At 41.0% G+C, this 26,878-nt stretch overlaps 2 protein-coding genes across 2 annotated transcripts in view; one reads left to right on the top strand and one right to left on the bottom strand.

Annotated features, from left to right (window-relative positions):
* The window catches only part of PTPN14 (protein tyrosine phosphatase non-receptor type 14), a 72,378-nt gene extending 57,911 nt beyond the window's left edge, over positions 1 to 14,467 (top strand). Inside the window, exons 15-18 of the mRNA XM_083858095.1 lie at positions 1,351 to 1,479; positions 2,426 to 2,660; positions 4,622 to 4,785; positions 8,594 to 14,467. Coding sequence (XP_083714221.1) covers positions 1,351 to 1,479; positions 2,426 to 2,660; positions 4,622 to 4,785; positions 8,594 to 8,722 — 657 coding nt within the window. The 3' untranslated portion in view covers positions 8,723 to 14,467. The remainder of the gene's footprint in view (positions 1 to 1,350; positions 1,480 to 2,425; positions 2,661 to 4,621; positions 4,786 to 8,593) is intronic.
* A 444-nt stretch (positions 14,468 to 14,911) lies between these two features.
* The window catches only part of SMYD2 (SET and MYND domain containing 2), a gene marked incomplete at its 5' end in the record, with an annotated part of 29,336 nt that continues 17,369 nt past the window's right edge, over positions 14,912 to 26,878 (bottom strand). Inside the window, 7 exons of the mRNA XM_083858103.1 lie at positions 14,912 to 16,115; positions 18,134 to 18,242; positions 19,655 to 19,829; positions 20,028 to 20,148; positions 22,035 to 22,145; positions 24,525 to 24,627; positions 26,339 to 26,406. Of these exons, the coding sequence (XP_083714229.1) occupies positions 16,035 to 16,115; positions 18,134 to 18,242; positions 19,655 to 19,829; positions 20,028 to 20,148; positions 22,035 to 22,145; positions 24,525 to 24,627; positions 26,339 to 26,406 (768 nt within the window). The 3' untranslated portion in view covers positions 14,912 to 16,034. The remainder of the gene's footprint in view (positions 16,116 to 18,133; positions 18,243 to 19,654; positions 19,830 to 20,027; positions 20,149 to 22,034; positions 22,146 to 24,524; positions 24,628 to 26,338; positions 26,407 to 26,878) is intronic.

The raw sequence follows: 26,878 nt of genomic DNA, 5'->3' as shown, positions 1-26,878 counted from the left end.
TTGTAAATCATCTTCTCTGGGATTTATAATCTTGGCTCTGGGCTAATAAACAGAACTAGGAGGCCTTAGCCTCAGAAGGAAAAATATTTCAACTTTCTAAAATAATGAGTTTGTCCAGTTCTTCTGGTAAGCATATTTTTGAAATGATAGGTAGAAATTCTGAATGCACTTTGGTTTTTACCTAAAATGTTAGAAAAAATTTTTTGTAATCCTTTTCTGATGTACAGCAAATTATGTGTCATAAAATTATGATTTTTTTATATGCAAATGATTTTTTTTTAATTGCCTCTGTCAGTTAAACAGTGTTTTATACTGGCTGACTGCAAGGTAATGCTGGCTCTGTTCAGGGCACTACAGAATTTACAGTCTGTAAATCTGTGGATTAATGCTTTGAAAAGAATTTAATTACATGTCATGCAAATACACAAATATTTCTGTGAGATGTGGTTGGTGAACCAGTTGTATATTGGGAAATAGATTTACGTGACTACAGCTTTGGGTAATTTTAAATTTTCATGCTGTTTGAAAGCCATTTGATGTGCTGGATTTACTTTATGGTATGGTAGTTTTCATGTTCTGGACTGAAAAACCCAAGGTGAGTGAGGAAGAGTAACTAGAAATTAAGTCTGTCTTGATCTCATCTCTAGCTGGCAACAGGCCTATTGAGCTCTGTTATCTGCAGAGAGTGGGCAGAGCTGCATCTTCTAGGGATGGCTTGGCCTCATCTTCAGCAGTGACCAGTGTAAGAAAAAGCTGTTTCATAAATCACTTTTGTCTGAATAGAAAATAACTGAGGGAGGTCCTAGCCAGCAGAGGTCTTTAGCTTGTCAGGCATGGGGTCATTTGTGTTCAGGCATTCTGCACTACCCTGTGTTAATTTGCAGCAAGGTGATGCCTTTTTTTAATGCATGTGGGCACTTCCTCTGGTCCTCAGCATTTTTTCATCCTGGGTCTGTCACCAAGCCCAGAGATGTCACTCAGCTGCTTATTTGTACTTAAGCCAAATCAGACACAGGGCCTCAAAAAAATCCCCAGATTTTTTTATTTGGTTGGCTGTTGGGTTTTTTTTGTCTGTGTGATCCAGATGCAATGGCAAGAAAGATAGATGGCATTTAGGCCAAAGCTTTATTGTTATGGGTATCAAGACAGGATGTGGAAGCGCTGAAGGTTATGTTTTGTCAGATTTGCTCTTATCAAAAGGATGATTTTTGGTCATAATTTTGACCAAAAGCAGAAGAACAAAGAAGTAAAGATTTCACTGTAGTTTCTTTTGTTTAAAAGGCAGTTCTGGCACATATGCTGCTGAAAATTCAGGCACTGACTAGTTGTTTCTTTTTCCCTTTCTTCCAGGTGACTGTAGGTGGAGAGGAGTGGCACTACATTGCTACCCAAGGGCCCCTACCACACACATGCCATGACTTTTGGCAGATGGTGTGGGAACAGGGGGTGAATGTTATAGCCATGGTCACAGCTGAAGAGGTACGTGAAATCACAGAATTATTCTTCCTGATGTGAGCCAATCTCCTGTTATCATCACTTCCCACTCCAGTAACGTGTTTTTTCTATCAACATCTCCTTTTCCTCTGGCTCTGTTTGAACATATGCCTGCACTACTCTCATACTATACTTCCTAACTTTCTGACACTCAGTTCAGCGAGTGCTAAAGTGAAACAAGCAGGAGCCCTCCTTCCCCCTGCTTGGGCCAAGCCAAACAAAGATGTTTCCATTGGAATGTGAGAGCGCTGAACTTGCTCCTGGTTAAAATGACAGAGATTTCCGCACTGTCCAAGGACAATTCTGTATATCATTGTTCTTATCAGCTGAAAAGAGACCAGAAGTTGTTGCTTCCACAGAAGTGTCCATGTAAAAAAAAAAAAAAAAAAAAAAAGGGCAAAAAAACCCCAAACAAAAACACCCCACAACTTTTTATTCTTATGCCAAGCAAAACAGTTATTCCTATTGTAATCCAAGAACTATGTGCTATGTTGTAAAAACTGGCACACGTTAACTAACACCACATTCAGCTTCATGCCTGGTTGCTTTCAGCAAACACAGGGAGTAGCAGAGCACATCAAGTCACTGTCCAGTTCCCAAGGCTGATCAAGAACAGACACTTTAAAGCTGCTGAAGAGATTCTCCTTCTATTTAAAGGAGAGTCTTCCCCAGGAGGGGAATATTTACCAAGGTGTTGTAGACAGTAGCTGTCTTTTGTCATGAGACAAGAGTCTTGAAGTAGTTTTACACTTAAAAATAATACGTGGCTGAGAGGTTTAAGTTTTAATGGGTATTTTCTTTACCTTGTGGGATGCTCCTTACTCTTCCAGTGCTTTAAAATAGGAATATTTGGCTTATCCTGAGCTTTATGCACTTTGTTTGTAGAGAATTATAATTGCAGAAACTAATGGCTTTTTGTTTTGTTATCAAGGAGGGAGGAAGAAGTAAGAGCCATCGTTACTGGCCTAAACTGGGCTCTAAGCACAGCTCAGCCACTTACGGGAAGTTCAAGGTGACAACAAAATTCCGCACAGACTCTGGCTGCTTTGCAACTACTGGGCTGAAGGTCAAGCATCTCCTCTCTGGACAGGAGAGGACAGTGTGGCATTTGCAATATACTGACTGGCCAGACCATGGGTGTCCAGAAGAAGTCCAAGGCTTTTTATGTAAGATTTCTTTGTTTTGCATGATACATCAAGAAAAAGGTTGCTCACACTGGATTCAGTTCACTGTACCTAGTTACAGCTGGGATTGATAGCAAGTGGTTGTTGCTGTGGTGTACACAGGCCTCAACTAGGTTAAATTTTGCTGCAATTTGGAGAAAAAAAAAAAAAGTTGGATTCCAGAGATAGGAACTAAGGTGATTAGCAGGAGGAAAAATCCAAGGCAGCAGCGGTGCCAAAAACTCAGGAAATTTTAAATAATAGGATACTTCTGCTGGCTGATCTGTTGGTTTAAGTTATTGCCATTTCCCAACTACCTAATGAAGGAGATAATAGGCTGTACACAAATGTTATTAGAAAGGTCTGGGTGAGAGAGGATCAGTTGCTATTGAAATATGGTACATCTCCTCTGGTTTTTCTTTTTGCAAAAGAGCAAAGGCCTCTATCACACATGCAGGAAGTCTGAACTCGCTGCCACTCTTAACCCACATGTACCCAGGCAATGCTTAAGGGCCTCCCCAATTACATATGGTCCTGGTTCGTGCATTTCTGAAAATACAGCAATTATATTCATCTGTAATGTGTTAATAACACTTCCTGAATCTTACCAAGTAATAAGCAGTCCTATATTAAGTAACAGGAATTCAACCATTATTTAACTTAAGACACATCTCTGGCATACAGTAGGGAATAATGCAGAAATCTTAAAATTACCACTGAAGGAGTCTGTACATGGTGTACTGATGTGTTGGAGATGCCTGCCCTCTTAGTTCCTGAAAGCTTTCCAGCTGCAGTGTAGCTCTGTGGCAACTAAGTCCTCTCACAGGAAGATCCATTAGTTCTATTTCAGTCTTGCCACAGCTACAGTCCTTTAGGAATGATGCATTCTCCTTTGCATGGTACATACTCAATGTAAATAGTGCATTCTCCTTTCCCCAGATCTGTCACCAAGGCAAAAAATAAAAAATGACATTTCAGCTTCAGCAAAGGAGTACCAGGGAATCTGTCTTCAAGGAAAAGCTATTGCCCAATTCCTCGTTTGTTTCATACTTTTTCTCCTACCAACCCCTGTAGCTGCGGTTGGGCATGGCAGTAATTGGAACCTGATTGTCCCCATTTCCTCTCTCCCATTGTTTGCCACCACTTAGCATTCCATTTCCCTGTGTGAACTAAAATGCAGCTTTTCTGATGTTGGTAGGCCTCCAGCCCCATCCTGCCTGTGGGGAGAGGACAGCTGGGGCTGCAGTGCCCTGACACCAAGGGTCAGAGCAGGAGGTCTCATTTCCCACTTAAAGTGCTGGGAAGCCAAGTGAGCTTCCAGCATGTGAGGTTCTCAGTGTGGTCTGACAGCAGGATGCGCTGAATGATGCTGGGACAGACACACAAGGCAGCTGTTCCTGAGTCCCAAGCTTTCTACAGATGGCTTCAGGGAAAACAAAGCAGTGATCTCCCAGAAGGGCTTGTAGCTATTGAGAAACAAACCCTGAGCAGAGAGTGGGGGGGAGATTCTGTCACCATCTAGAAGGGAGAAGGAAGAGAGGAAACAGGGCAGATGGATGCTCGCTTCCCATCTGATACTGGCTTTGACAGGCAGTAGTTTCAATGGGACTTAGCTGTTGTTTTGATCCCAGCCTGTTAATAGCAGGAATTGCTGTAAGTAATGTCTAGAATCATCTGCTTAGGGGACCTGGAGATTTGCAAGGGGGAAAACAGAATTTAATTTTTTAAAAGAACTATTTAATTTAAAGGAGCAGACTCCCAAGTAATAATTGACACCCAGCTGGTACTTGCTGGATGCAGTGCTGTTCAGTGCACGCTGGCCAAGATAATTATTATGTTATAAAAAATGTAAATTATTGCCACTTTGACAGAGAATAACTTCCACATTCTTTCCCCTTCCCCTCCTAATTTTTACATTTAGACATGTAGATGTTTGCAACTTTGCCTGCTTCTTCCTCTTGCAGCTTACTTGGAGGAGATCCAGTCGGTGCGCCGGCACACCAACAGCGTGCTGGACAGCAGCAACACCTGCAACCCTCCCATTGTGGTGCACTGCAGTGCAGGGGTGGGGAGGACTGGAGTGGTGATCCTGACAGAGCTCATGATTGGCTGCTTGGAGCACAATGAAGTAAGTCAGCTTCTTTTTTCAAACCCTGGGCTCGTCCCTTGGCTAGCTGGCTACATTTCTGAGGTTGAAATTAAAAGGCATTGAAGTGCTTTCTTTCTACTACCTTTGTGAGCAAGACAAGGACCTTAAATGTGACAGGCAGAGATTCCCTGTGGCAGGTTACTTGCTATAGTTTTCTGTATAGTTGATAATATGCATTTTTTTATTGGGATAATTTTAATACATCCAAAGTTAGGGCTTTCTTCCCTCTTTTAAGAATTTAGTCTAATTCATACCTGTCTTTAATTAAAAGTCTAGAGACTGTGTTTACAGGCACTAACTGAAAGAGGCTAGAGAATAATGTCCTTGCTCTTTTAACTGAAGTTTTCCACTGTCTAAACTCTCACCTTGGGCTCCTTCCTCTCTCCTGTAATCTCACATGGAATGAAACTTAACTGTGTTTTAAGAATAAGTGTATTTATGTATTCTGGTGGGGAACAGGGCTTTAGGATTTTCAGCCAGCATTACAAGTAACATAGTCTGGAGTTAAGAGCAAGAGCTCCAGTAGAGCAACCATGGGTAGAAACTTAATTTTCATCTGTCACTGGGAAACTGTCTAGGAAGAACATCACATCTTGACTAACAATGTGCCACACAGTTTTCATGACAACTGTGGAAACCAGGGCTTTCTCTTGCCAAAGAAATGCTCAAAGACCAAAACTGCTTGTAGAGATAAGAATGTGGCAAGAGTGACAAATAGACATATATCATCTGCCTCTCCCAATAATCAGCCACTGGGTGATTATTGGGGACTGAGGACTCCAGCAGCTCATCATTCTGGAGTTACAAGACCCCTACAGACCCTGGGCTCAGATCAGCTGGGACAAATCTCCTCCAACTGTACTTGGGCCTCACCGAAGGTGAAGCTGTCCTGTCGATCTGTGTTAGTTGACACTTTGTTCTTTTGCTTTTCATTTGGGGGAGAAAGGGAAAGGAGGGAGCATCCTGGCCAAGAAAGGGCCTACAGGGATGTGCTTTGGGAATCCAGCAGCCTCCCAGTGGTGACTGCTGCTCAGCAGCTGCTCTGGTGTGGGGCAATGGCTCTGACTCTTGACCCTGCTTGCCTTTCCTTATGCACTGAAAGCATGGTAGTGACTGCTTCTGTTGTTCACATAGCAGCCACGAAATTTCTGTGTGCCAGAGGAAAGCTGAAGAGTTGAAAAGCCATCTTGAGTTGCTTGAGAGCATCAGTGTAGCTGTGTCTGCTTTACAGCACCCTCTGTATGTGCACAGAAACAAACTCTAAGGGTTGTGCAATAGGGTCTGGCCACCTCAGTTTTACAGAAGTCAGTCTGTGGTTTACAGAAATCACCCATTGGGCAAAGAGTAGCTTTGGCACCTCAACATCTAAGAACAGGGATGAGCCTTAGCATCATTTATGAGAGTTTTCATGAACTTCACTAGGACCTGAAGATAGTGCTCAATAATAAGGGATTTCTCAGATGTCCCTTAATTAAAGCATTCTATTGTCTTGATTACTAATGAAAATCATCATCATTAATAAATACAATTTTCATTAAGGGCTTTGTTTTCTAGATTGTACCAAGTTAATATTTTTGGTTTGTTAAAACCTGATACAAAAACAAAGATTAAAAATCTTAACAGTATGTTTTCAGTTTGTGACAGATTCTGCACAGAGGGACTCCTTTTCATTTATTTTGTAGTAGAATTGATTGGGATTTTGTCCTGAAATAAAATTACTTATCACTTATCATGTTTTAGTCTTAGAAATCGGTTTTCACAAAAGTGTCCTAGCAAGTAAATATATTAACATTTTAGCAGTGAAGGAAAATCAGGAGGGAGTTTGAAAAATTTTGACACAGACAATTTTGGAAAGCCTGCAGCAATGCTGGAACAAAAACCAGAAGTCTTGAGCCTGAGGTTTCAGGTTTAGGTAAAAAGCCATGTTTAATCTAATTCTATACAGCTTCAGTCACTGTGGCTTCTGGGCAATGGCTGGTTGAGTCTGAAGCTGTATCTCATTGCAGGGATAGAGTTTCAGTAACTGCTGCATGGCAAGTAAATGTCACATCATTACATCCTTACTGCTGTAGACACATAGTATGAGAAAGTAATTGAGAACCTGCTCTATCAGCTTTTAGTCCAGACTTGGCACTGGGACATTACCTCATGATTGCATCTACAGCATGCTTTCACATGGGAGGTCTTTAGTTTGGGAGGCAGAAATATGTAGTATTTTTGTTTGCTCTGTTTGCAAGTGCCAGCTTAGCAAAGCATTAGGTATATTAGGTGTGTATATATATATATATATATATATATATATATATATTGATATGGACATTGTATTGAAGGTGAATTTAAGGATTCTTCTTACCTGGAATCAAATACTAAGCTGGCTATAAATAGCGAGGCTGAATAGGCAGGATGGGTTTTTCTTCCATTGGTGAAGAAACTTCCAAACTGAGGTTTTCTTCCATTTCTGAGATAAGGCAGAGCCATCTCCATTTTGAGGAGGTGCATGAATTGCTGTGTGCCCACTAAAATACAATAAGCTGTCATGCACCAAAAAAACTGAGAGAGGAACATTATGTGCAGGTCAAGACTGACCTACATTTTTGTTATAGTTGTTCAGGTGAGATCAGGTTCCACATGACTCTGCTCAGCAAGGACCATTTCATAAGCATCTGAGTCCACAGGGAGGCTTTCTCCAAGTTAGCCAAGTTAACTGGAAAGAGTTTCCATTTTTCTTTGCACCTGTTTGATAATAATATGACATTACTCATCCCAAATATTTACACTCGTTGACTCTCTAGAGATGTCCTTTTATAACAGCTTGTTGGGGTATGTGGCGGAATATTTGGCCTTGTTTTCAGAAAGTGATAGCCTATGAGTTAATACTTGTTTACGTGGAATGGAGATTCTGAGTTTTATACACATGGACAGAAATGGATATGCAGCGTGACTTTTATTTTAAACTTTCCAGGAAACTTCAGATGTGCCTGGAAGCAGATTCCATACTCAGTTGGGCCTCCAAGAGTTAGCAGCCATCTCAGTCAGAAGACTTGCTAAGCTCCTCTTGGTGTTTCTGCAAGCAGGCATTACAAAGTGCAGTTTATGTTGCCTGATAGGGTAGCTGTTCTCCAGTTTTATATCTTGAGCTGTTTAAGAACTTCCTCAAAACGAGTGTGTATCTTAGTGCTCATGATTACTGCTGCCATAGAAGGTTTGTTTCACAGAACTCATTTGGTTTGGAGTTCAGATCATTATAGGCTGCCTGTGCCTGCTCAGTGGGGTTAGGGCTGTGCCTATCCAGGGGACTTCCTTATCTGTGCCTACTTACTGTACTTTAGTTCCTGCTGCAGAGCATTTTCAGGGCACACAAGTGAATTTCTTTTGAGTGAAACTAAGCTGGAAGATGCCTTCTTGGAGAACCACTAATATGTCCACTGGATATTCAGTAGGTAGCAACGAACTGATGCTGGCCTGGAGTCTGCAAAACACATATTGTGGATACTGAGTCCTTGTTTCACTTTACAGACGTATTTCTCCTGGAGCCTTATTTGCTAACAAACACTTGGCTGTGGCAGATCAGATGTTGGAGTTTCTGGATCTTTTGGTGGCAATGAGTTCCCTTCCCTCTTAGTGAAAGGATCTGTATCTTTGCCTGCACGTTAAATTTTGTCCACAGAACCTTTGTCTTCTATAACTATAGTATAGTTCTCTGTGTCAGATAACTGATATTTGAGATAGTGATTGTTTGATTTCATGAACTCACATCCTTATGATTTTTTCCCCCTTTGCTTTACAGAAAATGGATGTTCCTGTGATGCTGAGACACCTGCGGGAGCAGAGAGTGTTTATGATCCAGACCATAGCCCAGTACAAATTCGTCTACCAAGTGCTCATACAATTCCTGCAAAACTCGAGACTTATTTAATCTTTTCAAACATCCCAGACCCAACATTGTGGATCTGACTGAACCTTACTGGTGAACAAGGGGAACAGCCTTGACAACACCGTGTGCATATATTGCACTTTTTAAAGTTGTCTTGAAAGTAAGGAATGATGGTTCTTTACTAGTCTCCCATGGATTATTTTATACAAAATATAATTTATTTTTCCTGGAATAACTTTTGAATTACCTTAATAACTCATAAAACTTCAAAGTGAACCACATTTGACATGACTGGTCTGCATTGTAACATGTCTGTAAGGAAAGCAATCCTTTGTGAAGGTAGTTTGCTGGCTTTTATTTTGCTACACAGCTTCTGAAACCTACAGTTATCTGGCAGTGGGCTTTTTCTCACATAAGGACATTCTGGACCCAGTATGTGGCTTCCCTGGTAAAAACAAGATCCGCTAGATGTCAGCTACAGCTCTGTGTGAATGGAAGCTGAGGGTGCACAGCATGGAGACCTGAGTTTCTGCACGTGCAGCCGGGCACGTTACAGAGGGCTCAAGCACAGGACATTGTGAGGACAGAGAGTTTTGGGTGCTAAACTGTTCAAATTCCACAAGAATTACGGTTTTAGGTTAGTCCTTGAAAAAATCAATGTTGTATCTTCTTAAGGAGGCCTATTTGCTGCTGTGTGCAACCCTTGAAGGGATTCATAAGAAGCAGAGTAGGGTGAAGTACAGTGACCTACAGCAGGCTGAAGTCAGTGAATGACTCTTTCCAATAACTCTGGTGGTCTGAGAGTGGAACAGCAGGGGATTTTCAACCTAATGTATCTGGAAAAAAAGCCAAATCAAGCACCTTCTCATGAATTACACTGAAATTATTATTGCCTTGAGGCTCACTCTCTGTAGAAAAGGAATCTCATTTCAATTAGGCATCTCCAGTTGCCTTGGTCTTCATGTGTGAACTATTGCTGGATGGTTAGAGAAGGAATCAGGCTAGAGAGCTGCCTTGGAGGTCTCTGGACTCAGCTCCGCTCTCCCCACCGCTGACTTTAAACTTGGATAGGCTTGTCCAGCGTCACATCCAGTTTCAGAATTCTTAAGGGTGAAGATTTCACAGCCTCTCAGGGCAAGTGATGCAATGCAGTCACTTTGTCATGGTGAAATCACCTTTCTCGGTATCCCTTCCGCAGATACTTTTAGTATTTTAATCCTACTGTTGCTTTTCTGTTGCATCCCCACCTCCAAACTTGGTCAATGTACAAAGGTCTAAGCCTACAAGCACTCTTAATTTCAGTAGTAAAGGGACTAAAATTAGGGGGGAGCTTAAGCTAAGGTTCTGTACCAGAATGTTTCTTGAATGTATTTAAAACTGCCCTGTGTTGATTTGGTGCTCTGCAATACAGGCCTAACACGATGCCACAGTTACTGGTGAAGACTTGTAGCCACCAACAAATGGAGAGGAATTACTTTGCTGTAATACCTTGACCATGTCTTTTTAAGGATCGGTTGAGTTTTCAGTCAACTTCAGTTTTCATCTAATTTTTTCTGCCGGTGCCAACATATCTCTTGTTAAATTAGCAGCAACCATTTAAAGTCTTTTCAGCAGCATCTGCATGATAATTGCAGAGAGATGCTTTATATCTGGGAAAGAAGCCAAGGAATAAACCTTGAAGCAAAGTGTATTAAATTAGTTATCTCATTATAACTTTTTGAATAATTTCCTAATGATGAATTAAGTTTGAACTCAGAGCTGTCAAGTCCCATTGCTCCACTTGGATGTGAGAAGTAGAAAATCAGGAGGGAAAAGAATCTGTTCCTATGTCTTATTATTCAGCTGCCCGTGGCTGAAATGTGCATTTCTGCTGCTACAGTGAGCACAGGAAAGTTACTGCATAAGAGAGTGTGAAGAGCTGTGTTTGAAGGGAAGAAAATTAAGGTTTTTTTATGCAAAGATGCATCATAGGTGTCTTAGAAAAACATTAATTAGAAAAAGGCACTAAAATTCCTTTCCAAATTAAGTCAGTGCCTATTAATGAGCCAAATAAGTGGCCATGTGGTAAACAGTCATTTCCAATTAACTCCCAGTGTGGCTGCTATGGTAGATAGAGGCCAATGTGAGTCACTTTTTCCCTTTCATTGTCAAAGAATGGTAATTTTAAACTTTTCCTTTCATCTGACTTCAATGTATTTTTCCCTGCTAGATTTTATCTTGACTAGATCTGGTAATATCATAAGTGAATTGGGCTGGTGCATGTCTTCAGAGGTTCCTTTCCACCCCAGCTTACAAGCAGCCCTCAGCATGCTGATGTTTTATAGTTGAAATGTGATAGTTTTGTAAAGGAAAAAAATGAACCTTCTCACTTTGAACCTGTTAAAGTTTTATCAGGCCAAAATTGCCTGGGCAGTATTTCCTAACCTTTAGGGAGTGACAGGAAAATGCATTTTGCATCCAATTTTCTTAGTCATAGCAGGAATGAACACATGAGTCTTAAAGCAACAGTGCTGTTTAGTTTCTGTCCCGCAGACTTCTAAACAGCAGAATCCTTGAGGAGAAAAGGACAGTTTGGAGCTGCTGTTTGTTGTGTTGCATGTTTTTTAACACCAAAGCATAACAGTAGTTTGAGACCAGTATCATCTATTTGGAGTAAAGTCTGGACAATCTCACAATGATTCATCAATGAATGGAATTTTGACACAAGCAGTCTTCTCCCAGAGCACCCACCTTGCAGTCTGGCATATTCAGCTTACACTCCCTGACGCTTCCCAAGAGAATTTGCAGGAGATGAGTAAGTCTGGCTTGGGCATCCATTGTGTCTCTTTTCCTTTTAGTACACTCTTCATCTGTATTTAACAACCCTTGCCTTTTTCATTTAAACTCTTACCAACTATAGTATTGAGGTGTTGGCATCAGCTTTTTGGTTAAAGTTATGGTCTGAGCATTTCATGCTTCCCATTGTTCAAGCAGGGATTGGAGAAATGACAGCTGAGTTGTGATGCTGCTCAGTGCTGTGGGGATCCAGTTTCTGTCCTCCATCAGTCACACTGGAGGATGGTGGACATCAGCTGCTCAGGTCCTACTTGTTTCAGGTCGTACACAAGCTTGTTTTGGCACCTCTTGTCCTTGACTACCTGAGGAAAGATGGAGCTTGTTCCCACAAACATTTTCCTATACTGGCATCCTAAATGCTCAGCCTTATCAGAAGTTCCCTAAACTAACTTTAGCTGGCAGAAGACACATCTCTGAGAACTTACTCAACTTACTGCCAGGACAGTCCTTGAAGTATATTGAAGTGCATTTCTGTTCTATTTATTTAAATCAGCTGCCTCAACTACAGGTATTATTAAACATTTGCATGATTTCAAAAGCTGGGTTTAAATTACTTTCCTGTAAACAAACAGAAATGCAAATAGAAAAACACAGACTTACTCATTTTTTTCCAACCTACGTGTTTCAATAGCGCTTGTCATTGTCAGCCAGGACATTATTTTTTGATCCAATACCTGCTATGTCTGTGTAGTTCACAAGCAACTCTAAAAGAAATGTCGATGGGCAATCTTGTACTTGGATATAGCACAGAAATCTGTAGGGAAAATTCAGCAGAGCTACTGACAATGCTGCATTTCCAACAGCCGACTTCCCACTGGTCTCCTGGGAGGAGATGATGACTGAATTAGCTGTTGTCAGCCTTGCTAACAGTTTGTGGTCTGTGTGCTCAGAAAGTGGAATCATCAGGCTGATCTCTGCTGTAGCAGCTCTCATGCATCACTGAGGGAGGTCTGAGTTAAATTTTGTTGCTTATCTTGGTGGATAAAAAAATGCTAGGGTGGCAGCCACAGCAGGAAATAAAGGCTGCATCACATTGCAGGAGCAAATTCCTAAGCTGGTCGTGAGAGGAAGGACAGCATGAAAACAGCCTTTGACCACTCTTATACAAAATGAATATGAAGCTGCTGATGTATAGCTCAAGGTATATAGAGTTTGGGATAGGTTTTGATGCCAATAAGAGAAAGGTTTAAAGTCCAGAACCACAAAAGCAATTGTCTTAGTTAAGGCTTACTCTGAGCCTTCTTGAAAGGTTTTCTTGTAGGATCTGGTGCTAAGGGAGCTACAAATGCCATCTAACCCCTTAGAGAGAAGGACATTATACATGCAGCTGCTTGCAGGGATTGGAATTTGAGGAAAGGAACAGATGACTGTGGGGCAAACAAGATGGAGGTATGAACCATAAATAAACTATTGTTGGATTGTGAAACAAAACACAGGTCAAAAATAGCAGTGTTTATATAAATATTTAAAGTAAATAAATTTAGTCAGTGTTTTTGGAGTATCTTAGATTACAGTTCCATTGGTTTCTCTCAGCTGTTTTTTAACTGGCATTTCTTTGAAGTTTTGTTGCCTGTGCTTTATGTGCACTTTTACAGAGAGTTTCCCACATGCTTTAACAACAGGACTTGCTTTAACAACAGGACTTCGCCTTTGGAGAGTGAACTGGAAATCAGTGATAAATAGGAGCTTCCAGTGGAGAATCCCAGCACTGTAGAACAGCAAGGAAAGGACTGCCAGAGATTCACCTGGGTAAGGAGGTTGGACGGTCAGTTCCAGGTATTTCAGGGGTAGTGTTCCTTGATTAGGCAGGAAGGCAGAAAAGAGGAATGCTTCCTACGAACTGTTTTCATGTTGCGTTGAGGGGCACCCCCTGACTTAGACAGTAGCTGGTAGTTGAGGAAGAAATAGGGACGTGTCTAGAAAAGGGTGCTCAGCCCCTCCAGGGCACCTGGCAGCCAGTCCTTTAGGGGCTTCCAAGGCCAAAGCTGTATCCTGCTCTCTGTGTGCAGTACCTACTGATAGGTTCATCTTCCATGACTCACATCACCTTCTCTTTAGAAGCCATTTATTCCTCTGGCCTTCACAATGTCCTGTGCTGGTGAGTTCCACAACTTACAGATGTAATATATAAGAACTTCCTTTTTGTGTATGTTAAATAAAAATATTTTCTTGCTTCTGCTTGGTCTTTAAAAGAAAGGAAATCTGTAGTGCCAGAAACACTGGTAATAGGATGTTTATCCTGTTGAGGTTGCTCCATATGGAAAACACATTTTCCTCACTAGTAAAGTACCTTTCTTTGGTTATTTTACAAAGGAAAAAGTTTACACATGCAGATGACTGTAATATTCCCATATGTTATTGTGTGGAATGTGTTAAATGAGATAACATGTTTAAGTTTTATGTCACTGGATTTTACTGTCCTGTTTTACTTCAGTATTGTGATGCTTCCTGTTGTATTTGTTCTGTAATTCTGTACCTGACAGTTTAGCACAAAACAGTGATCTGAATCTCACCACCTCATTGTATGTACACATTTTGTAGAGAAATGAGACATCGGTTATGTGTCCTTCCTGCCCCCAACCCCTCCTGTTAGGGCTGAATGGCAGAACTATTCTATGCTATTAAAAGCCTTTAAAAAAAATCTATGCATGCTATTTTATATTCTAATGTATTATTCATATCAGTACATAAGCTTATGCTTGTCAGTTTTATCATGTGTATAGAACTGATTACTTTTGACAGTATTTTTGCACTGTTTCTTTTCTTTCTCTTTTTATAATAAAAAGTTCTATCAGCATTAATTGACTGCAATAATTTTTTTACCCCTTTCACTGCCTTTCTGTAAATAGTTTCTTATATGCTTTTGCAAATGTGAGAATGTCTTCAGTCACTAAGTTTTTTTTTTTGGTAAGGCTGTCCCTCATATTCACAATATACAATAAACCATTTTTTTTCAAGGAAAACAATGTTTATGTTCTTTTCTGTATCACCTTAAGGGTTTTGTATTTGCACCTACACCACTTGAGTTGGTTTCCCATGTTAAAATGATAGACACAGCCAGGGCCACAGTCAGCTTTGAAAAACCTTCTTCACAGGGGCAAGGCTCCCACTGGTGCCTCATGTTCACCTAATCCAGTGCTTTGGTGTTGAAGTGTAGTCTGGGCTCTGGACAGACTTGCTGAAGTAAAGGTATTATTTCCCACGACAAGAGTTTATTTGACAAGATAAAGGATAAAAATAGTCAGCTAGTGCCCTCTTCCTAGGCTTGGCTGTAGTTAAATGGCCTTCGCTTTCTGGAATTGTAGATCTGGCACAGTTTTATGTACTCCAGTAACAACTGCTGGCTGGAGAGCAATGAAAGATTTCAGCAAAATGAGCTGACAAACCCTTGTTCTAGCAGTTTTATTTTCAGAGCAGTGCTTACAAGAAAGAAAATACAATGAAGTTCTTAAGGTTGATGTGTTCTTTCTTATCATACTTTATAAGCTGTGAAAACAGTAAGGAATGGGCAGGTAATTTTATTGTGCACCATATTTCAATTTTGATGCTAGAAGTTTATAGCTACACTCTTTTTTCTCTCCCATCCTTAAAAGCAAACTCTTACCACTGAACTAAATGGAGGGGAAAAATCCTCATGTTTTATATATGGGTAGAAAAAGCTAAGTCCTGGACTTTTTCCTCAGAAAGTGTTCCTGTTCCTCTCTTAAAAATAATTGCTAACATATTATTACAATAGTTGTAATCCATTGACGGTGAAGGTATGGCTGTAAGGAAATATGAGCACTCCTCTGCAATAACTCACTTTAACTTGTAAGAGTCTAAAAAGCCCCAAGGGGCATAGTTCATGTCCTGTGCAAGCCTTCAAGCTTCAACATAGGTGTCAGTATTTTATTTACAAGACAAACTGAGCTCTAGGTCTTTGCTGTGATGCATCCTCATGTGCCAGGAGCAGTGATGGACCTGCACATTAACTGGTTGAGGGAACATTGGTGTTGTTGCTGTAAAACGTACAGATTTCATCACCCCATTTCCCCTCTCTCTCAGTTAAGCCACTGCAAATAAAAATGATGCAAGAAAAAAAGGAAACACATACTAAACCATAATGGAAAAAGTAGGGCTTTTGCTAATTTGTCAGATTAAGCAAAACTACTTGGGCAAAAGTACATATTACAAACTTACTGCACCCATTTCACTGTACAAGTGGAATCAAGAGGGGCCAAGACCACTTTATTTACTTTACACAAATAAGATTCACACCAACATCCCTAAAGGAAAAAATAGCCACTTTTGCACATGAGCCATTAAAAGGCATTACCTTTAAGAAACCATGGCTGCTTCCTTAAAAAAAAAAAAAAAAAAGGCAATTGTAGATGTGTGGAAGCTAGGCCTAAGTGTGTTTGTCATTCCAATTATAGGACAGAACTGTGTTCATACTCTACCGCTTTTCAAAGCGCTCCTGAAGGTTTCCATAACAAGGCTTTTTAAATAAAGGTTTGAAGGATTGCATAGATTCAAAGGCTCAGTGGTCCTCTAATTCCTTTTTGATCTCTGAAATGTATGGATGATCTTTCCCATGTGCTACTTCCATGATAGCAATTGCCTATGAAAAGAAAAAAAAATATTCACACAATTGATTCATATATAACACCAGGCTATAAATACTCTCTTTAGAGGTTTGAAGCAGTCTGACACCTCTAGCTACTTTTTGTCCCCTTGTAGTCATAAACCCAGTAGGAAATAAAATGAAATTCAAAACTAAGTAATAAAGGTTTTATATTCAGAGAATACATCTTTGATCTTAAAGGAGCCCAAAGCACCTTTCAAAATTATATTCCTGACAAAACTACTTTGAATGCAACCAGCTCCAGGACAGAAAACTGCAAGTGCGGTGGGTAATATTCCAGCAGAGGACTTAGCCAGAGCTAAGCGAGCTCTGCTCCTACCAATTTATCCTTCAGCTGTCAGAGACATGCAGGCCTACTGCAGGAGTAATGCTGAGGCATTTCAAACTTGAATCTTTAAACCCTCTGCTCCTTCCAGGGGATGCCAATGCTTTAGGAAGGAAGCAAATTCTTAAGCAAAAGTGAGATCTCCTAAGATTCGGACAGATGCTGCTGGGCCCAGCTCCCTGGTGTTTCACCTACAGCCTGCTCCAGGCCTGAGAAGGAACACTGCAGGCAGCCAAACCCCTGACTGGCACCTTTCCTGCCCTGGAGTGTGTGCAGGGGAAAAATTTCCACTTGAGAAAAGATGTGATAAAACATAGCGCTAGACAGAACTAAGAAAAAAGTTTGGTCTAAGTCTGAGAATGTTTAAAGACCAACAGTGCTAAGACGGAGCAAGGAATTGCAGTATCCTGGCCCTCTGAGCATTTAGTTATTTCATCCTTGGGAAACTTTTATGCTCTTGTATTTGTTAAGTCAGTACAACAAAGGCTTTTGGTTCCACCTCAGCAGCGAAAAATGACTCCACCCCTCCTCCTGCCCAAAAAACGAAAGGAGGACCTTCTGGACAAGCTGCTCACAAACTGACAGGGAACAATGGGGCTGCTTTTCCACTAAATCTCAAACATCAAAGGCTGGGGTAACTTTGGGCAGTTCCTGTAGACAGCTTTTGGAAGTGAGTCATTAGAAAATGTTTGTGTTAGGAAACTACCTATGCCAACAAATTCACCTCACAGTTCCCTACCCCCCATCCCATGCTCCTACTGGCACAATTCCCATTTCTACTCAAGGGTTTAACACCACAGAGAAGGAAAACCTATGCCAATTTCAAACTAGGTAACAGTTAAATTTTGAAGTATATATTCTTCTAGCATCTTTCACCATGGTTGGATGGCGCTGTTATTTGCCAGCTAAAAACTTGCCAGCATCGAAAAAGCAAGAAGAAATAAATACATAGTGACATTCCACACTGAATCATTATATGCTACAGTAGTCACTGATGCTTAAGAGACTAAAATAAATTTCTGTCCAACAACAACAGGGTAAAGTAGTCAAGAAACATGGTATAGACTAATAAAAAAATAGCAGAATAAAAAACTTAAGAATAAGGCACAGACTAATAAAAAGGAGTGAAGGAAATCATAAAACCAAAATTCTGTATTTGCCAATTTCAGCAATATCAGATGCATTGAATTCCCTTCAGCTATGTAAAAATTGATCGCAACTGGAATCGATTGGTTCCAGAACAAATAACCACCAAAAGCATGCCTAGTTTAAGTTGGATATAGAAATCACAGACTTCAATGAAACAATATGTGCCTTTTATAAGAGCCAAGCATTTTTCCTGTCCTTACCCAGCAAATGAGGGGAAGATAGAGTTCTGCTTCATTTACACTAGTGGAGCTCTAGCTCAGAGAAGAACTCAGAGCAAATGTTTAAGCATAATTCTCACTCCAGCTGCTGCAGTATGAGCCCACTGTGAAAAGACACCCAAGAGCAGACCCATCCTCCATCTCTAGAAAAACCAAATCTGAGCCAAAAATCCAGTGACCAAATATATTAACACATGGTGCATTTCCCACCATGCCAGGTTCACTAACAGAGAAGCACACAGTCTTTCAACAACCCCATGGCTGAACTAGTGTTATCAATGGAGAAACCAGGCAATAAATACCCTCTTCAGGGCTTTAACTCCAGCCGTCCTGTTCTTCAGTGCCATGTACAGTCTCCCTAATTTCAGCCACATGGAGGCAACATTCAGCGAGTAGGAGGGATAATGTTTACTGCAAGAGAGAAAGAAATGCAGCTTCATCACCTTTGGCAGCTTCATAGCATTTTCCCAGTTCTGTCCCCCTCTCACGGGGCAAGAAGCTGCCTCTTGTTGCCCCTGCCCATTCAGCGCTCATCTCCTCTGCCGTGACTGCCAAGAGCCAGTGCCAATTGTGTCTGGGATGGGGACGCCTGTCAGCTGGGAATTGGACTGAAACTACCATATGCCTCTGAACAGCTGTCAGATGGCAAGGACTTTCTGCCACTAGTTTTAATCTAGCCAGCTACAGAGAGAGCCTGCATTGTTATGAGTTTTTTGGAGCCACCCTGCACCCGCAGCAGCAGCAGCTCTGTGTGTTCCACAATGGTTGGTGGGCTGGAAAGCGAGGGGCCCTCTGCAGTGTGCGGGGCACACATGGCAGCCTGCGCTCGCACACGCTGAGCGGCCACGGCGCGCCTCGGCAGAGCTGACCTGGAATGCCAGGCTCAGAGCCAGAGGAGCTGGGCAAGTCCCAGGGAAGATAAATAGTACTGAGCCCTCAGGGGGGGAATGTTGGCTCCTTCTTTGTATCGCTGCTCTCTGCCAAGTGATCTGTGACTTTATGTTGGCATCTATTCCAAAGGGAGAGCTTTTCTTGCGCTCCCCCCAGCTGGCAATAAAGTCACGTCTCAAGACGAGAATCTGTTTGGGAGATTCACGGCAGGACCAGACACAGCCAGCGCAACTGGCTGGCTCTAACCAGAGGGCTCACTACTGCAAAACCAGAGAATTTTATCAGAAACAGTACTCCTATCTCCTGCAGAGGCCGTGCGCTGCCTTTCCCCACGCAGGGCTTCAGCCTGGGCGTTCTTCCATGCCTCCAGCTCTAGGGCAGCAGGATCAGGGACGTAGGGTACCCCTGGCTCTGAACACAGGAGCTGAGCTCGGCTCCAGCTCCCTCTGCTGCTCGGCCCCAGCCCTGGGACATGGCTCCACTCTCCTGCAGCCGTGCCCACTGTGCTGCTGCAGAGAGAGAACTGTGGGAGACTGCGGGAGGCTGACAGCAACACAGGCTTCACCTCCATTACCTTGTACAAAATACTGGCTGCAAATGCAGTTTGAAGCCCTTCTTTAGTAAAAAATTACAGTATTTTGGAAACCAGTATTTATCCAGCTAAACAGAATTAGCACAGCACCCAAGGTGGCACAAAATTATTTTGAGAACCCGAAGCAAGGATTTCAAAGTCAGTCCTGCTATATATTGCAGACCACATTCTAATAGTAACAAACACCATCTCGGCATTTAAATATTCCTTCTTAAGTAGTGGTATCATGGGTAGAATGTTTATACCACATAAACTGAGAGAAGTGATCTCTGCCCAAATTTGTATTAATTGTTCAGAGCACGATTTTAATTAGCATTAAAAAAAAAAGTCTCATATTCACCTGTAGGGTCTGATAATTTTTTGTCCATAACACAGCGCACCTTCCCAGTCCTGCACATAGAGACAGACACCCATGGCCTGGTACATCATATGTAACATATAAACATTACTGTCTTCAAACACTGCACCCATCTTCTCCAGGCTGAGTTCACAGATCTCCAGTAATTCACTAGGGGGTAGGAAGAAGTCAAGGAACACAATAAATCGATGTCTTCTCATTATATGACTACCTGATAATGCCTTCAGACACGAAGAGGACAGAGAAAAGTTTAATTTCTACTGTTCACAGTATTTCTCCTGCATGTACTTCTGAAGTCCAGCAGGCAAGATTTTTAGGACACACACCAGTGGAGTCAGGGTAAGACAAAGGATATATTTGTAGTGTTTGGCTCGCCTGAATTCCTCAATCACGTTCCTGGCATATTTGATCATGTCCTTTACTGTCTCTGCTGACGGAGGATCATTCAGCTTGCAGATTTCCAGTTTCTCTTTATCCTGAAGGAAACACAATGGACCTTACAAAGGAGGGTTTCAAGCCCTACAAATAAAAGTGCACCTGCTATACAAAATTTCTCTAACAAAAAGACACAGATGTGAACTTAAGCTCTTCAAAGAACGAAAAAACAAAGGTAGAATGTGCACCTGCAATTTTTCTCTAAAGCCTTGGCTAGAAATCCTAAGATCCCCTGGCCCTCCAGTTCATCTGCCATTCTCTACTTCCATGAAGTCCCTTTCTTTTGAAAGACTGAAGATTTTCGATTTTGTGTTGCAAGCAGTTTTACATAAGAAATTTCACTGCTTCCAAGAGATCAGGATTTAAAACAAATTTAGCCTTAGTTTTAAGGCTCTAACAGCTCAAGTACCTTAGACTGACTATCAAGTGATGTCTCTGTGGAAAATTACATGATCTTAAATACAGAAAAGGATCCTTCAGATCTACAGACAAAACCACATTTCCATATATTTTGTTATTTCTGCTGGACAGCTCCACTTACTCTTATCTCTATATCTAACATACCATTTCAGGAAGTCAGCTACAATCTAGAGACAATCTTTTGCTGTTTAAGCTTCACATTGTTGCTACATTTCTTTTTCTTTTATTATTTAATCTGCCAGCTGAGAGAGCTACAGGGAGTCTTTCCAGAACTGAAGGAAGCTGAGTGACAGGTGACTCCCAGAGTAGCACATTGTTGAAAATCACACATGAAATCCTGGATTCATTAAACTCAATGGCAAAATTATCAAGGTAACTGAGGGGAGAAACACAACTGATATGGTATCAACAGAATAGTCTCAAGCAACAATACTAGGTACTATTTGGAAAAAAAAATCACAAAAAATGACACCATTTAAAGGAAGGAAATGGTTGTCTGGTCAACATGGGAAGCAGCTCATAAAAGGATGCCTGGTGAAAATGAGAGGAAAAATGATTTGGAACTTTGGGATTGAATTATGCCAAACACACTGATCTTGGCTAAAATGTCAGATAAGCTACACAGAGCTCAACTCTTGTAGGACCTTCAGTGGAGAAGGTCCAAAATGATTGCACAGGCACAGCTGCCTCAGTATCTGTTGGGTTTGGGTACCTTTTCCCTCCAAGAAGTGCATTTCTTTAAAACACCTAACACCTTGTTGCCAGGAACACTGTTTAGACCTTCATTTGTCCCTTGAGGGGCACCAGCTAATGTTTAATGAACATAATTCTGGCCCACACATCACAAGGGGCTATGACCCAGGACCACGTTGTCCCTGAGCAGACCAATATGAGGCTATGGTAGAAGAGACCATTCCTCAGGTTTTGCTGGGTCTCCAAACCATCCAGATGCCCCCTAAATGTCAAATGTCCCCTATATGTCACCAAAAAAGGTCCCCTAGAATCGACTGAAATGTCCCAACCAGGAAATGCAGCAGCACTCTATCACAGAAATGTCCCAAGCAAGATTTACTTGCTGGGAGTAGGTAGAAAACATGAAATTACAAAAAAAACCAACCAACCAAACAAACAAAAAAACCCAAACCAAACCAAACCAAACCAAACCAACCAAACAAACAAACAAACAAAAAAGTTCTGAGCTAAATTTGTTTGACCAGGTAGCACAGACACAGTATAATTATCTACTTTTAGCAGTGTTTTCATCTTTGCTTTGTAGCTCAACTTTAAATAGGCCTCTACCAGGAAACTTCCTGATGTGTCACGATTACAGTGGAAAGAATGAGTATCAGAAAGCATTCTGGACAGAAAGACAGAAAAACGCAACCACCTCCCCCCATTCCTATTATCCTACTTTCCAAAATGCAATTAAGCCAGACAGGATATTACATCTAAGGACAAGGGTAGGTGCCTTGACAGCCAGAAGTATATTTCACACCAATTCCATTACCTTTTCTTTTGTAGTGCACTCCCTGCAATCACAACTAAAGAAATAGGAGTCTCTTAACCGGTCATTTCTGTCTTCTGTGGGATACAGCAGGTCAATATAACTGCTAAAAATCTACATGGTAAAAAAACCAACAACAAACAGTTAGTGAAAAGCAGCATCACTAAACATATTTATTATACCAGTACTGATATATGTAGTATGACAAGTACATATTCATGCAGTCTGTGGACCCCTGCAGCCACATCACCTGCCTGTTCCCTCACATTCCAAGCCCTTTGGCACCATCAGGAGCTGTCCCTTGTGAATGCAACCTGACAGAGAAGTGTTCCTTTCCCATTTGTTATGGAATTTCCCTCAAATATTAAGTCTGGCTTGCACCCAGGACAGCAAGATTCAGGTGTGGATAAGGAAACTATCACAGCATAAATCTCAGGCTCCTGTCAGACTACAAAGAGATGCCTACTTTTCAGAAGTAAAATAATGATTTCAGGTATCCAACCTAGGATAAATTACAGTGGCCTGGTTTTTTGGAGGCTGGAATCTCAAATTTTTCTTCCTGAAAACCTACAAAAATTGGGGCAACAGCAGTCACTGGTAGCTTTAGAAACTTGGGACAAGACCTTTAGATCTCTGAAAAGAAGAGAGGCCCAGTGCTCCAGTTCAAGGAGAATGAATATCAGATTTACTTCAGCAGCAATATTTTAAAGCAAAGAAAACCTGCTTTTGAACATTTTAAAGGCCCTTCATATACACTATTCTTAAGTTTTTCTCTATTTCAATGGTCTTCAGAAAAGAACCCCTGCAACTAGCTTTAATGCGGTGCTTTTAAAATGAGATCTCCCCCAAGAAACACGTCCTGTGCACAGTGCAGTTGATCATTCTGCAGACTAAGGAACAGCTTTAGCTCCATTTCCTCATTTATAGTTATTTGAAATGCTTTGCTCAGTCTTTATACTGAAGTTTCTCTTTTCTTTAAAAGTAAAATAACATGCAATTTCATAGAGTGCACCTTCTTAAGTGTAAGTGTGTCATCTCACACTTTCTGTCACACTCCTCTCCTCCCTTCGATATTTTTAAAGCATGTGGAATGCAGGAACCACATTTACAGCAAAAAAAACCCTTTAAAATGTTGCCCTGCAATGGCTACACAGAGCCTGAAGATGGAGACACAGGCTGGGAGACTGCACAGCGACCACACACAGCCACAGCTCAAGTTCAGAAAATTCTGAAGTGTCAAAAAAGCAAATGTGTAAAACCTGTGAGGTCCTGGAGAGCTGATGCAGCTCCTAAGGCAGAATTTAACCCGAAGAAGATGCTGAACAAGGTAAATACTCCACATCTCTACCTGTAATGATACACCTTCCCCCAAAATGCTGAAAATGTCTGAGATTCCACAACAAAATTCTGAAGCCAGAATCAGTCCTTGTCTGTTACCACAATGCATCTGCAGTGTCTGCCAACATCACAGAAAAATCATCACTGGCAAATGGCATCAAAAGAAGTTGCTCACCTGAGTCATTCACCCTTGGCTACAGCAACTAAACTCACTTTGTTCTCAAGGGGGAACAGCTATAATCCACAAAAATAACCTCTCTACCTTTCTTCCACGCTGCTATCACACACCTCAGAAAACAGTAGATATTATCAAAAATCAAATCTGAGCTTATCAGATAGCATTAACTTTGCCCATTAAATTAACATTTACAAATGAGCCATTGAAATTCTGTGCAAACTCCATCCCCAGAGAAGATGTTCAGTATCTTCATTCCCTGCAGGTATTTGAACAACCTCCCCAAATCTGTTTAACATATTTTTCTTTTTTTTTTTAATGAAGTGCAGCTCTACTGTTTAAAACTCCCTGCCAAATTCATTATTTAATGGAGAAAGTTTCAAGGTAAACCCAGAGCCTTACTCAATTTCACAGATTTTTATTCCTCTCTGTTCAGTTTCACTCCACCTAAAACCACACATTTGCTCTTCTGTGATTTCCCAGCAAATGCCACTGAGGTGATATGACCAAGTCCCATGTTTTGTGGATGCTCTGTCCAAACAGTAGTCAGAGGATTTATCTGTACCCATTTACCTTGTTTATTCTGGCTTCAATTTCAACACATTACTATTATACTGGGAACTATTATAGCAGTAATAATTTGCTTTGATCTTGGAATTTCAAAGCACCAGCCAAACATCAGTAAACTCAGCCTCATTTTACAGATGGGTAAACTGAGAGAGAGGCTGGCAGATACACAGTGACTGCTGCAGGTGCCCTTCCCATGTTTTAGCAAAAAATAGGGTACTGCCTCCAAAAATCCCTTCAGTCCTCCAGAGCCACCCTAATTTTTCCGAAGCATTTCTTCTGCATTTTTTCTGAGAAACAAGAGATCCTTCCTTCTGTTATCAAATTGCCATCTAATTGAAGTGATTCCTGTGAAGAAGACCGAATCCTGTCAGGCTGCATGAGAACAGAGCACATTCAAACACTGCATTTACCTCCTCTCCAGGCTCAATCTCTCTAACAGCTCTGACTTCAGCCAAGGTTCCCTTGTAAGTCACAATCACATTTGGGCAACAGCTATGGTTCATCAATGCAACACTGTAAAAGTAGAAAAGTAAATGTTTTCCCCAACCACCACCACAAGCAACAGGCGAAAAGTTAAGCACCACTTCACAAAATAAATAAGTCTGAATAATTGAGTCAGTCTGTCTCTCTAAGCTGTTTTTATTCTGAGGCTTAACATGAAGGTAACCTTGGGAAAATCTGTGGTACTGTTATTTATTCTAATGATATGGAGAATGGCTGTGCTAATGAATCATTACAATTTTTAAATCCTATTATTGCAGAACTAGGCAAGTTATTATTTTCCCCTTCTTACAGTGCTATAGGGGACCTGACAGGTATGTTCATAAGGCTTTACTATCAGCATGATAGACAGACTATTTTCCTCAGAGAAGAAAGAAAAACATGTTTAACCTAAAAGGAAACAAGTAAATAGAGGAAAACAAAAGTCTTCACTGCATTCATTGCAAGTTAAGATGGGTGTTAAAATTTTAGCTGGCTTCTATTCAAATGTAAACAGCCTCCATGTTTGAAGTGGGAGGCAGGAGATCTCTGTCTGTTATACAAGCACTTGATTTGGAGAAAAACCTAGATGGATAGAGGAAAGTAAACCCCCTTACTACCAAGCCTGGAGAAAGTGCAGTTCACTGCTTATCTGAAATAAAATTTGTAATTTTAACTTTTTCTCTTCCAATCTAGCAAAATAACAACTGTCTCCAGTATTTTTAGCTCATAGGCATAACTGCTAAGTAGGAAAGATCTGACTCTCATATCCTGAGCATTAGGATGGTGTTGGACATTTTTCCAGAACATCCCGGTTTAAGTCTCCTCTACCCACAATGACTCTGATCCTGGGCATTTCAAGGTATTAATTTTTAATCTGTAGATGAGGGATATGAACTTCAGACAGACCTGCCTGAAGAAGAATAATCATCTGTGAAGCAAGGACTAGCTACTACTGCTTGTCTGTAGCACTTGGCAAAATCACATCCAGCTTTGAGTGGGCATCCCTAAGTTTCAGGTTACTCTGACACAGATAAGCTATGAGTAATCCAAGCCTCACCAGGAAGTCAAACTAAGCCTCAGTGCTAATACCTTCATACAGGCTGTGCAAAGATCAGGGGCAGAAAATACCCTCCTCTGCTACAATATTAAGTGGGAAGGACAGATTTAAAAATGCAAGAAATGTTTCTTGGCCCTAAATAAAGCTGTAGTACCCTGTTCACCAACTGCAGTTAACACTTAACATCTGCAGTTTATTTGTAAAGCTAAGAAGCTTATACATATTTTTTTCCACTGCCATAGCAAGGAGGCTCAAAGAAGCTATGAAAGGGATTTACTATTTGCCAAGGAACAAACGTAGAAGGGATATTGTTCAGAGAGCCCCAGGTGAAGGATTATACCCAGCCAAAACAGGAAGTTGTGAATAGAGCAAGTCACCTAGAATCCTTTTCAGTTGGCTTTGATTATTACTTGATGTCCCTCTCTAGAACCTGCTCCCCAAGTAAATGTTTTTAACCAACCTGAATATAGTTCACAATCTAAGTTTCAAAACAAATTACATGTGCAATTTTACCAAAATTACTGGGTGTTTAAGAAAAAACTGCTGCAAATAATTTGCCACATTTTATTTGCCACTGAAAGATATTTAAAACAAAATAAACTAATTCTTTTGGTAGATATCTACTTCCTCTATTTGTTTTTAAATAAGATAATTTTATCTTCCAAAATATGAAAATCAACCTACTCAGGAAATATGGCTGATCCCAAATGAGAGAGTTCTTCATCTTCAATTGTGAAGCCATTACAGTTCACCTAAGAAAAAAGAGAAAGGGGCTGGGTCAGCTTCTGGCCAGCTGAGTACTCCACATGTACTCACATGTCACATTCTCATACATCAAACACAACTGCAGAAATTTGCTTACAATTTTCTATCCACCTCTCCAGGACTCACAAGGAGCTCCATGACATCTCAACAAAGTGAGGACAAAATCCCACTCCAAAGGAATGCACAGGACACTAAAGAACCGACAGTCCAACACTTGCACCTACCTGCTCAGGACACATCAAATTACACATCTGCTCCTTGGAGGGCCAACCAAGAGAAATGGGGCTCAAAAGGAGCACACAAAACCTCATCCCAACTTGGGGCAAAGAGACTTCATTGGGCCATGACAAGAAACAGGCCAAAGCAGAACTACACATGCAAGGAGCAATGTGGGAATTAAGGGCAGCAAACTCAGTCAGGCTGGGGCAGTGCAGAGCTTTGATGGAGCATATGTCACAA

This window comes from Zosterops lateralis (assembly GCF_965231275.1).
Source record: "Zosterops lateralis genome assembly, chromosome: 3".
Taxonomy (NCBI): Eukaryota; Metazoa; Chordata; class Aves; order Passeriformes; family Zosteropidae; genus Zosterops; species Zosterops lateralis.
This window is presented reverse-complemented; position numbering and strand designations above follow the sequence as displayed.